We start from the raw sequence: 16,074 nt of genomic DNA, 5'->3' as shown, positions 1-16,074 counted from the left end.
AGATGCATCAAGATGGCATAGTAGTAAAATATTGTTCTGGCATGTTAACAAATTGTGAGGGAGTAATCAATCTGGACTTGGCCCAGTTAAGACAGGAATGAGGCCGCAATTAGCGATAAGGAAAAAACTAAAGAGAGACGGGCCGAACATTTTGAGAATTTGTTTAACCGAGATAGAGTTGCAGGAAAAGTTATAGAGGAAATTGAAAAAGTTTGTAATACCTTGGATGTGAAGGATAATTTGTTTTGTGAGGAGGAATTAGCGACAGTACAAAAGGATTAAAAAATAATAAGGCTCCAGGCACCAGGATAGGGTGGTAAAAGAGTTTCCTAAATATAGTGGCTCTGAGGTTAAAAATAAGTTACTGAAGATTATGAATATGATTTTTGAAAAAGGGGAAGTACCTAACGATAAGTTTTAAGAGAACCGTAAGTTTTAAGAGAACCAACAGCAACCGTACAAGAAAATCGAAATATATTTTCTTGATTATTATCGCTTCTAATCAGTAGTTGTACCAAACCTATCCTGCTCAAGTCATCCTCAGGGCTATACTGTGGTGTTTATCCTTCCCATAGTATAGTGCAGACGGTTTGATATCATATATTTTCCCTTCTTATTTAGTTTTATATTTGTGTCTAAAGCTTTTTCCAATAGGCAATGTTCAGAAGTCCTCCAAAAAAAACGTCCCCCCAGATCCCAAATCAAATTCCATAGTGAAAGATACCCATCCTGGCTGGTCAAGCACATTATCTGAAAGTTCTAATGATAGCTCCAATTCGGAGAATAGGACAATGATAACTGTAGGTCCTAATGCAACCATAAATGATGATAATGGGTTTCAAGAGGTCCTCTCTAGAAGCTCTAAAAAAAGGAAAAAAATCTCCCCAATTAAAAGCATGTCCCCTCTCCCTGCCCAAGATCTTCCCTCCAAAAACTTACGAATTTACCTTCAAATTACTCCCACTACCCCCTTTGAAATAAAAATGATCACTGCAATAAGAGTTGCAATTTTTAAATTGCTAAAATCAATGTTCTCTCTTAACATTAACCGTGATGGATCTCTGCTTATAGCTGTAGAAGATCAGAAATCAGCAGATACAATAATTAACCTTAAATCCCTTCTGAATATCCCAATTATTGCATCTAATTGGAACCCAAAACAATCACCAACAAAAATTGTAGTTTATAATGTTCCCCCAGAGATATCTACTCAGGAGTTAAAAGAAGGCCTCTCAGATAGGGCTGGAAACACAATCCCAGTTGAGGATGTTACCCAACTTGGAAAACCTAATTCTACTGGCCTAAAAACTAGTAGATCCTTCTTATTCACACTAAAGGATAAAATTGATATCCCAGAAAAATTATTCCTATTTGGGCAAATCAAACCACACAAGGAATACAAACCTAAGCCTATTCAGTGTCAGAAGTGTTTCAAACTGGGACACACGACAAACAAATGCAATGAAATTCTCCAAGAGTGTAGTAATTGTAAATTTTTCCATCCTAAAGAGCTGACAACTTGCAAAAGCACCCAGCCTACATGCATCAATTGCAAAGGCCCACATGAATCTATAAATAAATCACTATGCCCTGCATACAAGAAAAGAGCTCTAACACTCCAAATATCAACAGAGAAGGCCATCCCATACCCCATTGCAGCAATGGAAGCAAATGCTGCCCAACAATACAAAATAAAGCCTGTAATGAAACCAACCAAAACCCCCAAGTCAAATGCCCCAAATGCATCAAGCACCCCATATAAAACAACATCTTCTAAGCCCCCTAGCTCAAATCCCTATCAGAAGGAATCACCAAGCCAGCAAGCCTTGTTTTCCGGTGAGATGAGGCCAGCCTGGCCCTCCATCCCAAGAAGAAACAAACCAGAAACACTACCTGGAATCAATCCCTTAACCAACACACAGGATGCACTACCAAAAATGCAATCCCCAAATATATGCTTATTCATTCTAAACTGTAATGCAGTTCAGGCCATGAACATACATCAACTACAGAAAACAAAAATTATTGCAGAATTGGCAAAAATCTACATCCCAGATGATATGCTCATTCAAGCAAAAAAAGATCTTGCTTTACTTTTAACAAAGCTGAACATTGATACACAGTCATATGAAGAATAAATCAACAACACAACATTTATCAATACTCCAATGGAATGTAAGATCACTCACAGAAAATAAGCTAAATGAACTAATATCATTTATGAATAATAATTCCATTAATATTGCTTGCCTCCAGGAAACTCATTTAACCCAAAATCAACAAATTAAGTCTCTGGGATACACTATCCTGAGAAAGGATAGATCTTCAGAGAGAAAAGGAGGTGGTGTAGCTTTATTAGTTAATAATAATATAAAATTTTGTGGCATCAATTTTCCAGATTTTGGAAATGATGTTGATGTAATTGGTATAAGTATTTGGCTGAATAATTTAAAAACCTACATAATAAGCTTTTATAACCCTAATGGCCAAACTTCAGATGCCAAGGATTTCTTTAATTATATAAATAATTCTAATATGTTAAAAAACATCATTATTTGTGGTGATTTCAATGCCCACAGCCTTTTGTGGGGAATAAACCAGCAAATAAAGCTGGTAAATTTATTGAGCATATGATTTCAAATAATAATGAATCAGCTGTTGCTACCCCTCCAAACCTAATTACATATTTTAACCCCAAAAGTGCCAAATTCTCCACAATTGACCTACAAATTGTGTCTTTAAATTTTCTGAACAAAATTTACATAAATAAAATTGATAGTCTGTGTACAGACCACTTTGCTATAGTTTGCTCCCTAAATGAACCTGCTGAAACTTCTTCTCATACTTCCAAATATATCAACACTAAAGCAAATTGGTCTATTTTCCAAAATAAGCTAAATGATGAAATTACAAGTTTCACCCAAAGTTCATGCATTTCTAACACAACAGTTGACACACATGCTGAAGCCTTGACATCTTTACTAATAAATACAGCTAATCATGCTATCCCCAGGACAACACCTAAGAAAACATTCCCTAAACAAATTCCTAAAGCATGGTGGACAAATGAGTGCCTAAATAAATGGAAGATAAAAAAGGCAGCTAGGACAGAATTCATAAAAAAACCAACACCTACTACATATTTAAAAAAATTACAAGCAGAATCTAATCTAAAAAGGACTATAATAGATGCTAAATATAAATACTGGAATAATTTTGCAAATAATCTCTCCAGAGAAATGCATGAGCCAATTATACATAAAGTCATAAGCCACATATGTGGGAAAAAGACTTCTCCCAACCCACTCCTGTATGAGCTTATACATAATAATACCCATTATGACAATGATATTGAAAAGGCTAACCTATTTGCAACTCTTTTTGTTAATAAGCTAACATCAAACAATCAAAGCAATCTGTCCACAATTCCTATGAACCCTAGTTACCAACCACGCCCAGGATCCGAGTGCATAACTAATCAATTTTCAATCCAGGAATTGAATAATGCAATACATCATATTAGGTCCAAAACTAGCAGCAGCTATGGCAATATACACCCTACATGGATAAAGAATCTCACACCTTCATACAAACAAGAACTGCTAAATTGTTATAATCACGCTTGGGCATCCTCTAGGTTCCCCAATATATAGAAATGTTCGTCCCTCCTACCAATCCTAAAGAAAAATAAACCAAAAGATAACCCTGAGTCTTATAGGCCCATAATGATTACACCTGTGATGGGGAAAATAATGGAGAAAATGATTTATCACAGACTCCTCTGGTTTGTTGAGAATAATAACATGATCCCACACACTCAAACTGGATTCAGGAAATACCACTCCTCAACAGATGCTTTCATTTTGCTAACAAATGCAATAAATGAATCTTTCTCAAAAAATAATATCCTAGTGGCAGCTTTCCTTGATTTTGAAGGAGCATATGACAATGTGAACCACCAAATCCTTTTAAATAAACTTGCAAACCTTGGAGTACCTCCCAAGCTAGTATCCTTTATTAAATCCTTCATAGAAGTGCGAAGTTTCATTGTTTGTGTTGGTTCAGCCTCTTCACCCCAAAAGACAATATCCAAAGGCCTACCTCAGGGAGCAGTCCTCAGTTGCCTCCTATTTGCCCTATATCTCTGGGACATGAATCTACCCCACACGAATCTACAATATGCTGATGATCTGGTGCTATGGTCATCTGGCAACACCTTTCAGATAGCACAGTCAAATCTGCAAAAGTCACTTTTCCAGTTTGAAAAATTCTCTCAACATTCAGATTTACCCATTGCACCCACCAAGTCAAAAATAATCCAATTTCACAGGAAGCGAAACCATGTTAATGCAAAACTAACTCTAAATAAAACAACTATTCCAGAAGATAATAATATTAATTACCTAGGTCTCATGCTTGACCAAAAACTTAATTTCCACCTCCACATTTCAAACACAATAAAAAAATGTTATAGAAAAGCAAATATACTAAAAAGACTTCTTTCCACACCCTGGGGTTGTAAGGAGAAAACCTTACTCCAGTTTTATAAATCACAGATAAGACCCCATATTGACTATGGGCTCATTGTCTATGGTGCATGTGCAAAGACCCAGATGCAAAAAATTGAAACAACACAAAATGATATAATACGTCTCATATTTGGTCTTAGGAAACCCACAAGCACCAAGTTACTGCTTATGGAGAGTGGATTAACAACAATAAGGGAGAGACCTAGCTTTCTCTTGATAAAACATCTTACAAAAATTGAATCAAATAGCTCACACACATTACATAATTGGTTAAGAAATCCAGCCATGTATAGAGGTATTTCAGATGAGTATGCCAATATTCAAAAGAAGTTCCCTGTACCAGCAAAGTCTATTGCACCTACTTTCCCCCAATCCCCTCCATGGAATTGGTCATCTCCCATAATAAATACTGAATTTTCAAAATGGAATAAAGATTTAACCCCCATTGCTTTTGTTCAGAAAAAATTTGCAGAACTTAATACAATTACCTATAAAAATCACTTCCAAATACTTGTTGATGGGTCAAAAAGGAATGAGAAGGTTGCAAGTGGTGTTTTCCTTCCTCACCTGAAAATTGCAATGGGCGAGAGATTATTTAATAATTTATCTATAATGTCTGCTGAGTTAAATGCCATAATCATGGCATTAGAACACCTTAAGCAAAACCAATCTTTGATTGAAAAATCGAATAATATTATCATTTATTCCGACTCTTTATCAAGCCTTGAGTTGCTGGCCTCAGCTCCTCAATATAAGTTGGACATTGACACTTATCATTGTCTCAGTATTATTGATAATCTTGCTTCAAGTGGCATAAAAACTTACTTTCAGTACATTCCTAGCCACTCTGGCATAAGTGGTAATCATCAGGTTGATGAAATAGCAAAAAATGCTATAAATATTGACCAGCCAAGTGGGAGACCAATCCCAATTAGAGATATTTACCGATGGAGGCTATCAGATATTAATTTTAATAAGATTAATCCTATCCTTTCCCCCTTTCCCAATAAGTATCTTTCTAAAATTTATCATAGAATTCGTTCTGGAACAAATGGACTAAATTTCCTTGCATTCTCATATAAGCTTTCTAATTCAAGTGGTTCAAGTCCCCTGTCCCCTCTTTGCAGGCATTGTAATATGAATAATGAAACAATTGACCATTGCCTATTTGAATGTAATATGCTGACGTCTGCACAACATACCTTGATTTCTAAACTGTTAAAATACTTCAAACACCACAAAATCCCACTATCAGCCAAGAGCCTAGCCAACTATACCTGCACACAGAGTATAGAAATCGACATCTATCATCTTATATTTGAACTCCTAGAGTCGAAAGATCTGCTGAAAGATATCTGAATATATCTAATAAATATGAGGCAATCAAGCCAGTAGCTCTGTAGCCCACAGAGTGAAGCAAAAGGAAAAGGGCTAAATAGTTATACTGAAAAGCCCGCCTGCTGTTAAATAGAAGAAGAAAGAAGAGAGAAGAACAGTGCGGTTTTAGAAAAGGTAGAGGATGTGTCGACCAAATGTTCGCTCTTAGGCTAATAATTGAGAAGTGGCTGATTTTTCAAACACCTTCGGTCCTCAGTTTTACAAACACTGTATACAGACAGAATGATCGGGAATGGAAATGGTTGAGGCACTTCCCTTTCTGTTAAGGTGACTCTAGTGCGCTGATAACACATTCAGGCTCGTGTTCTGAAAAGCTAAATATCATCTGCACTAAGCATGTATTGCGTGAGTAAACAAAGCAATGCAATATGTAAGCAGGAAAGAGCCACCATGTCTAGCGGTGTTTGTGTTGAGCTGAAAGCATAAGCTGTCTGTAGTGAATTAACTGGGTCTTGATGTTCCGTCGTCTCTGACATCTATTTTCAGGACGGCTGTAGATAGTCAGACTGATATGTCGCCCTCATTCATTTGTTGAAGAAAAAATGAAAAAGATCCCAGCCTTCAATTTGGAACATATTTTAAAATGGTATTAGAATGGTTATTTTAACAGAAACTACAGTATGGATCTGAGTTTACCAAAAACTGAGAATTCAGACCTTGACCTATCAACAGAATCTTCCGTCAAAGGTAAAAATAGAATTAATTTGTGTCCCCTTGCATGCCTAAAAGGGGACCAGCCTGACTTTTATTCAATTACAATAGCTACTGACAATCAGATTGATTTGTTAACTGGACAACTGATCACTGTCTAGGCCTAGGCTATCAAGTTCTACATTACCAGTGACTTCTTTTGAGCTCCTTTGCTGCTGGGATAATGATTTTATTTGTTTTTATTTTTATAGGCTAAAGCTTAATTTGAAATTTTGATAGGCCACACAATAAATTAGCCTACTTACATACTAGCCAAGGCTACACGGTAAATTTATATATTCTGTCAATTTAGCTTGGAAGAAATTGAGAACATTGCCTGATACTTTCTTTAACGCTCTTTCCAAATTCAGTAGGCTAATTGCTTCTTGGACAAATTCTATTTTGGGCCCCTAAAAGCGCCTAAAACAGCCCATAGTGACCAAAAGTTCATAAATATATTTTGAAAAGTTTACTAGGCTACTAAAAAAAAAATTGCCATATGTAGCTAACTCAGTAATAGCCTAGGCTAGTAATTATTATTCTCCTCAGTCTCTATAGTAAAAAGTTATTTAAAAACAAATTTGAAGAAATTTTTAAAAGGAACCTGAAACCCCTTAAAAAAGACATCCCAGTAAAACAAAATTTGAATAATTAGAATAGGCTAATTTTTGTTTAAAACCCTGGATATAAGACTTAGAATCTCCACCAAGAAGAAAAATGGGTAATTTCTTTTTGTTATTCATATTAATGACTTAAGGATTAAGTAAACATACCACTTGATGCCTTTTTTTTATGCTCTTTTCAAATATAATAGGGTAAGACACCCAGTAGTCGGCCCCCTGCCTATTCTTGGACATAATCTTTTATACTATTTTAATCACTATTTACAATGAGCCATTTGTATGTCTGAGTTTAGGCAGAATTGTCACTTGTTAGTAAATTCAAAAATAGGAGGCGCTGTACAAGTGAAACTATTTGAAGTATTAACATACTTGTTCAAAAATTCTTCAGAAATTTTTGATATTAAAATTAACTTTATAGGTGATATAATAAATTAATTAGAGCAGTGTAAGTGTCAAATAATTTTCAGAGTGATTAAATTATCCATATACTGGGTGTCTTACCCTATGCATTTTCGTCAGAAATGAATTTTACCCCCCACCCCTATATATACCAATTCAGGGTATTATTTGCACATTAGGGGGTGGTGGGGGGGAGTTTTAACTTACCTCTCATTTACATCAGAAATAAAATTTACCCCTACCCCCCTAATGTGCAAATATATACCCTGAATTGGTGTATATAGGGGTAGGGGTAAAATTCATTTCTGACAAAAATGATTATTACATTTGGACAGAGCATCAAAAAGACATTGAGTGGTATGTTTACTTTATTTGTAAGTAAATAATATGAAAAATGAAAAATTTACCCTAAAATGAAAACAACAGTTTTGCATAGGTAGCCTAGCACTGCAAATCCTCTTTTTCTTTTTTTGTTCTTCCCTTGTTCCTTTTTTGGTAAGTATTTGCTGTTCATATTATTGACTTAAGATTAAAGTAAGTACACCACTCAATGGCTTTTTTGCTCTTTAAAAATATAATAATTGCTTCTCTTGCCAATTCAAATTTAAGCCCTTTTTGCACCCTTGAAAATGACCAAACAATTCTAGGTTTTGGGTATAAAAATGGCATAAACTATGGACTTCTAACTTACTATTTGATTATAAATCCATTTTTAAAGTTACATAATCCACAAGCAGCAATTTATCATGATTAAGTTGGATAAATATTCAAAAGAATTTCTCCATTTTTCTGTCTACCATGTTTCTTCTGTCAGCTTTGATATTTTTTGACATGTAGGTGAAACAGCAGTTTTTAAGCAGCCTAGCAGAACAAGAAGAGTTATGGCAGATTGTTTTTTTTTTATATCAACTTGATTTTGACAAATCAATGTAGGCTATATGAATTATACAACTTTTACAAAATTGATTTATAATGAAATAGTAAGTTTGAAACAACTGTTATAACCAATATTTTATATCCAAAAATATAGAATGAAACTGTTATTTTCAAGGGTCCTAAGATGGCTTAAAATTGAATTTGCAAGAAAAGCAATTATTATATTAAAAAGAGCATAAAACTGGCATCTAGTGGTATGTTCAATTTATTTATAGGTCAATAATATGACCTATAATTCTTCTTCTTTTAAGAAGAAGAAGAATGGACAACAAAATACTTACCCCTTTTTTGTTGCTTAAAGGGCAGTGAAACACAGAGGCCTTGTTTAAAAGCTATTTTTTATATCAAATGTTTTAAACTATTTTCTTTAATTTTACAGCATAGGCTAGTATAAAAACTAGACAAGGTAATAAATTACCAATTAGAAAAATTATAGTTATCACTTTTTGAATATGCTCCCATTATATTTTACCCCCAACTTCCTCCCCCAATGTATAAATATATAGTCCAAATAAATAAATTTCCCTTGTGTTTTCTGTTTCTTGATTTCATCAGCATTGGTTCAGATTAAAGATACACAGGCTGAAACAATGTTGATGCATGGGAAATGTTTAATTCGGGCTATATATTTGCACATTAAAGCAGGGTTGGGATAAAATATAGTGAGAGTGCGTTCAAAATGTGTTAACTACAATTTTATTTGCATATTATGAAGTAACAATAGTTTTCTTGACATTTTTCCATCTCAGTAGCTGCAAGTTCTAGGTTTCTACCTGGTATTAGCCCCATAAGTTATAATTAAATTTGGAAAGAACATAAAAAAAAAATCAAGGGATATGTGTACTTTCTTCCAAGCTAAATTACATGAATATGTATGTATTTACTGGCTATATACCAAAGAGTCAGTTAATATTACCTTAAATCACAGCTTGGAGTGAAATAAGGACTTTTGATCCTGTTGAATCACTCCTTGTGATGACTGTCGAGTTGGTTAAGTTTTGGTGGAAGATTCTGGTGCTTCCCAGTCAAACTTCCATAGTGTATCTTTCTACTCAGCATCCAGATGGCATTTGAAAGCATCTGTTGATTCAGCAGCAACAGTGTCCTCCTTGAGGTTGTTCCAGAGGTTCTCGATCCAATTTGAGAAGAAATTGCATCTTGCTCCAGTTGTAGTGTGATGTTTGCGGATTTTTCTAGGGTGTCCTCGTGTTTTGTGGGAGGTGTCGATCTCCAGGATCTCATTTTCTCGATTGGTTGAGAGGAGTTTGTGCGCCTGGATCTTGTCTCCACGTTTCTGTCTGTATACTAAGGAGGGGAGGTTGAGTTCCTTCAGCTGTTCACTGTATGTCTTGTTTTCCATGCCGACAATCATCTTAGGGCCCTTCGTTGGATTTGCTCAAGAACTGCCTTGTCCTTTTTGAATCAAGGGGTGGCCAGTATCGTCCCCACCTCCAGTCTAGGTCTTACTAATCCTTTTGTAGAGTTTGGTGATTATGTGTTTACTCCTACTGGTGATGCTGTGTTTGATGATGCCTAGGGCTCTACTAGCATTGACTGAGATTTTCTGTGAGTGGGAGCTGAATTTCAACTGGGAGTCAACGATGACGCCAAGGTCTCTCTCCTCCTGGACAGGCTCAATTGTGTGGTGACTTCCAGAATTTTGGGTCATGAGGTACTGATGTTTGAGGTTTTTGTGTCCAAAGTGTATGACCTTGCATTTTTCTGCATTGAATTCCAGCAGCCATCTTTTGACCCAGGAGCACATGTGTTTGAGATCAGTTTGGAGGGATTGGATGGAAGAAGAGGTGTTGGCAGGGCCTATGAGTTTTGAATCATCCGCATATAGGGTGGTTTTGTTGCTGGTGATGAGGGGTAGCTCATTTATATAGATGTTGAACAGGGTGGGGCCCAGGACGCTGCCCTGGGGAACCCCACTAGTGACTTTGATTTTGTCAGAAAGGACATGGCTGTTTGGTCCGGTTGTCACTTTCGCTTGCTGTGTTCTGTCCCTCAGAAAGTCCTCTGTCCAACTGACCACTTGTGGACTAACAGATAGAGTAAGTAGCCTGTGAATGAGGTATTGGTGACAAACCTTGTCAAATGCTTTAGTCCACAATGGTATATCCACGGTAACCTCTCTCTAGTAGGTCAGTTACAAGACTATATGACCCAAGAAGGTTTGTGTCCACCAATCTCTTTGAGCAAAAACCATGCTGACTACTGCTGATAAGTGAGTTGGCCTCAAGATGGTTAATGATATGCTTGTTTATGATTCTCTCCATGACCTTGCATGCCACACATGTAAGGCTGCTAGGTCTGTAGTTTGCTGCAGAAGTTTTGCTACCCTTCTTGTGAATTGGGATGACTATTCCCTTCTTCCAGTCCCCTGGAAGCTTTCCTTGTGCCAGCGACAGATTGAATAGTTTTACCAGTAGGGCTGATATTGCAGGGCTTAATTCCTTCATCAGTTGTGGGTTGAGATCATCAGGTCCCGTCGATTTATTGGGATCGAGGTCCTTAAGCTGTTTGGTTACTTCTTTGATTGTGACTGGTGAGTGTACCATATGGAAGGGAGTGTGAGCCTGTTCTGCTGGTGGGGGGTTGATTGGGGGTCATCCATGGAGAACACTGAGGCAAACTGCTGATTAAGCAGGTTTGTTTTTTTCAGAGGGGCAAGAGGATAAAGAGTTGTTGTTTACCAGGTCTGGTATGGAGTGTCTGCCTGGCTTCTTATGGGAGATGTATTTCCAGAATAATTGTGGGTTTTCCTTAATGTTTTTGGCCAGTCGTTCTTTGTAGTTTGAGGTCAGTTTTCTAGTTTCTTTTCTGAGGAGGTTCCTTGCAGTTTTGTACTGCTTGTACAAAGCTGTAGTCTTTTGTTTCTTGTACTTCTCCCAAAGTTTTCTCTTCCTGTTGCGTAGTTTCTTGATTTTTGGGGTGAGGAAAGGTAGAGTTTTGGGTTTCTTTTTCCGTGTTATGCTGGTGTGTTTGGCTTGGCTCTCTAGTAAGGTCTTTTTTAGAGTTAGCCATGAGGCTTCAACATCTTCTGATATAAGTGTTTCCAGGTTAGCATCTAACAGCTCCTCCACCATCATCTTGTAATTTGTAAAGGATTGCTTGGCATATTTTGATGGTTTGGAGTTGAGTTGAATAGATGAGAGAACTGGCATGTGGTCACTTGAGCCAATTGGACTGAGAGTGTGTGTGTTGATCACCTTTTCTGGGTCATTCGTTATGACTAGGTCCAGTATGGAGGGATTTTGTCCTGGGCACATTCTTGTGGGCATAGTTACTGTTTGGTACAGAAAGTTGTCAGAGAGGGCTTGTACTAATGGGTTTTGTTCAAGGCTTGACTTGGTCATACCTTGGCCATCTACCCAAGACACGTTTGGGAGGTTGAAGTCCCCTGTCATGAGCAGAGTTGCCTTTGGGTAATTGCATAGTATGAGTTGCGTCATTTCGGCAATTGCTCTTTCAGAGGACAGCTGGCAAGGGCTGCTGGGGCTCCTGTAAATTGAGCTTAGGACAAAAATTTCGTTAGGTAGGGACAGGGAGACCCATGTAGCTTCAACCCAAGGTAAGTAAGAATTTGGGACAGAAATTTCTTTTACCTGGAATTCCTTGGAAGCTAGAACAGCCACTCCTCTTCTGTGGTTTGGATCAGACAGATTGCTGAAGATGTTGTATCCAGAGGGGCAGATTGAGTCTTCTGTCAGTTGAAATCTTGAGTTCTTGGGGCAAATTTCTGTCAGAGTTGCAATGTCTATCTGACTTAGTTGGAGCACTGTTGCCAGTTCCGGCATCTTGTTGGTAATAACATCAACGTTTGCTGTCATAATGTTCACAAGTTTTTGGGTGTGTCTGGGCGAGTTTTTGTTCTGCTCACTAATATTCTCACTTTCGGTTGAAGTAGGTGAATTGCAGCTTAGGTACACAGAGCAGCTAATGAGGGATGAGGCAGAAGGGCATGGGGACGTAACTGTTAATTCACTGTTTATACATTTACACAAACTTGCATTTACAACGTTATTATCACTCACACATGAACTATTTACAAGGCGGACGAGACGGTTGGAGGTAGTGGTTATTCTTGCATGCTCGAGCAGCTCTCCATCGGAATTGCTCAAGTTTGACCGTTTTTTGTGATTTTGCCCTTTCTTATCACTAGGTCTGTTTCTCCGTTCGCCTGTCTTTTCTTCATCTCTTCCAACAAGGCTTTTCTAGCGTTGCGATCTTCTTTGGAGCTGTCGCCATAGAATCAAATCGGGTCTTTATGCTGGTAGGACGCATCCAGGATAAGCTTCTTGTCAGTGAAGCTGGCTACCGTGAATAGGACTGGTGGGTGTTGCAGTGGTTGTCCGGCAGTGGGGGCCGAGGCTGGTAGTCTTTTCATGGTGAAGACTTTGGTTGCTAGTTTGTAGTTGTCCTGGAAGTACTTGGCATGGATCGGAATCACTTGCTTGGATTGGAATCCCGTATCCAACGACGTTAAGTTTGCGTCTCTGCCTGTCTTGCTCACTTCTGACTGTACTGCATATATGTTCGTCTAGTGCTTCTGGTGCAAGCCCCGTCACTTGAGCGGTAATTGCCGATTCAACAATTGCTTTTACCTTGAGAACATTGCATTTTGTGGCAAGTTCATCATGAATCTCTCTGAGACCCTTGTTGACTGTGGTCGTTATGCTAGCAATGTCCTCTTGCACCTCTGATTTGAAAGATTCGATGGCTTTGGTTAGGGTGTCGGCATCGCGCACAGGCTTGTTCAAGATGCACCAGGGCAGCTCCATTCACAGGTCATTGTACGATTTATTTTCTCTAGCAGGATGTACTGTTCATCACTTAATCCTAGGCACTCAATACAAAACCAGTTAGGACATTTGTCGCAGTTGACGGCTTGCAAGTTCTCGTCCAGGCTTTTTGCACATCCCGGGCACTTATCTTGTCCTTTTACAGGGCTCTCACGTTGTCTCTTTTTTGGTGCCATTTATACAGGATTAATGTATCCTTTTTTTTTTTTTTTTTTTTTTCACTGATTTTTCTGAACAGACTGGTCACTTTTCACTTATGCATTCAATTGCACTTAATTTTCAACCACATTGTATAGCATCATTGTCATCACTGACTGATGAAGCAAAAAATCAACTTACTTCAATGTCCATGTAAATCAAATAAAACACTTAGAAGGGCAACTTTAAATGTCACTGTAGGTTAAAATATGTAGATTATTCCACTATTCAGAGGCAATGCTACAGTGTTGTCTATAGTAAAGGCCATAAGGCTTCAATGTTTTATTATTTATTTAAAATAAAAAATCCCGGAGGCACTTCATATGAAAGGGGTGGTCATATAAGGGGGATCATTCAATTGAAAATTGTAAGTTCTAGTGCTGTTTTAAGAGTCAAAGTGATTGGAGGATAATGGCTCCCCTCCCCCCATTCCCTTATCCTCTTTTTCCCAAATGTATCTTATCAAAATTTTGAGATAGCCATCTTTTTCAAAATAATCCAAAGATCAGAAAAGAAACTTCAGGGTCAACACAACCCCCAAGAGCCTGGGGTCAAGTTTTGTAAGTTATGCCCTGGGAGCATATAAGGTTTTATGGAAGTGCTGGTTGTATAACATTGTAGGAGGCTCATTTGATAAGCAATTGAAAGTTCTAGTTCCCTTTTTAATAGTCTAAAGTGATCAGAGGGTAACTAGCCCCCCCCCATCCCCCAATGCCCTCTTTTCCCCAAATTCATCTAATTGAAATTTTGAGATATTAATTTTGTTTAAAATAGGCCAAAGATCATATAACAATGTCTCCAGGCTTAACACAACCGCAGTGGCAAGGATTGTAAGTTATGCCCAGGGGCATATTAGGTTTCCATGGAAGAGGTGGTCATATAAACTTTCAAACTTTCAAGGGGGTTCACACTTCCTCACTCATAGTCACTCACTTACTCTTGCTTACTTACACTTGCACTTAAACTCAGACCCAAATGGAAAGGATGGTTATATTAACTTTGGAAGGGGCTCATTTGATTAAAAATTGAAAGTTCTAGTGGCTTTGAAGAGTAAAAAGTGATTGGAGGGCAACTACTTCCCCCCCCCCCATGCCCCCTTTTCCCCAAATGTATCTGATCAAAATTTGAGATAGCCATTTTGTTTAAAATAATCCATATATCAGATAACAAAAATACAGGGTCAACATAACCCACCAGAGCCTGTGTTAAATATTTTAAGTTGTACACTGGGGGCATATAAGATTTTTATGGAAGGGATGATTTGAAATTTTCAGAGAGCCATTTTGTTCAAAATAGTCCAAAGATCATATAACAAGGCCTTAAGGGTTGATACAAACCCTCCAAAGCCTTGTGGCAAGGGTTGTAAGTTATGCCCCAAGGGCATATAACATTTTTATGGAAGGGTTGGTTGTATAAACTTTGGAGGAGGTCATTTGACTAGAAATTGGAAGTTCTAGATCCCTTTTTAAGAATTTAGTGATCAAAGGGGAAATATCCCCTCAAGCCCTCTGTTCCCCTAATGTACCTAATCAAAATTTTGAGATAGCCATTTTGTTCAAAGTAATCCAATATAACAATGTCTCCAGGGTTGACACAATCTGGCAGAAAAGGTTATAAGTTAAGCCCTGGGGCATATAAGATTTATTTGGAAAGAGTAGTCATACAGTTTGATACTTTGTGACTTTGATATTGTTGCTTTGACACTATTTTTCTAGTTTGATGAAACTTTGGTGTTAAAAAAAAATTTTGAAATGGGGAATGTTGAAAAACCTGGAACTTTGGCAATGAAAAATGAAAAGAATTTAATATAAAAAAAAATCTGAAAAAGAAGTTTTTCAAGGAAAAATAAAGACCATATTAAACATAAGATCAGAAGAAATATAAACCTATAATAATTTGAACTCAAATGTTAGAAATTACTATTCAAGAATAAATGAAACCCAAAACGAACAGAAAGTAAACAAACTGTCATAGGTGTCAAACATACAACAGGTACTAATATAAATGGATGAATAAATCTTAAAACAAGGAAAACTTCAATTGAATATTCAAATCAAACTTAGAGGGAACACAAATCACTACAATCAATAGCTTGACTACTTTCCCTTTCCCTAACTGTAAAAGTCCAAAGTCTACTGCATCATTGGCACTTTACTGGAAACAATGTGTGTCTTAAATAGTCTTGGAAAGAACTTATAAAATTAAACTGAATATTTCATTTATATGTTGATATTAATTACTGAAAGCTCATCAGTTCTAGCTTTTATTTCAGTGTAATTTTTATTTTTAATGTTTTAATAAATACAGAAAAAAAATTTGTAATATAACTTATTTTCAGTAAAGTGCCTATGATGAAGTAGGCTTTAGACTTTTTTGGTTAGGGAAGGGAGCAGTAGCCAAACTCCTGTTTGTAGGGATTTTTGTTTTGTTTTAGGCTTGATTTGCATGTTCAATTTAAGTTTTACTTATTCTAAGATTTATTTATTCATTTAT

At 37.0% G+C, this 16,074-nt stretch overlaps 1 protein-coding gene across 1 annotated transcript in view; it reads left to right on the top strand.

Moving 5' to 3' along the window:
• Positions 1–6,474: 6,474 nt before the first annotated feature.
• The window catches only part of LOC148939270 (uncharacterized), a 191,711-nt gene continuing 182,111 nt past the window's right edge, over positions 6,475–16,074 (top strand). The window contains exon 1 of the mRNA XM_089107180.1: positions 6,475–6,614. Within this exon, the coding sequence (XP_088963306.1) occupies positions 6,548–6,614 (67 nt within the window). The 5' untranslated portion in view covers positions 6,475–6,547. The remainder of the gene's footprint in view (positions 6,615–16,074) is intronic.

The sequence above is a fragment of the Artemia sp. Qi Xiang Cuo genome, chromosome 21, assembly GCF_049724085.1.
Source record: "Artemia sp. Qi Xiang Cuo chromosome 21, ASM4972408v1, whole genome shotgun sequence".
Taxonomy (NCBI): Eukaryota; Metazoa; Arthropoda; class Branchiopoda; order Anostraca; family Artemiidae; genus Artemia; species Artemia sp. Qi Xiang Cuo.
This window is presented reverse-complemented; position numbering and strand designations above follow the sequence as displayed.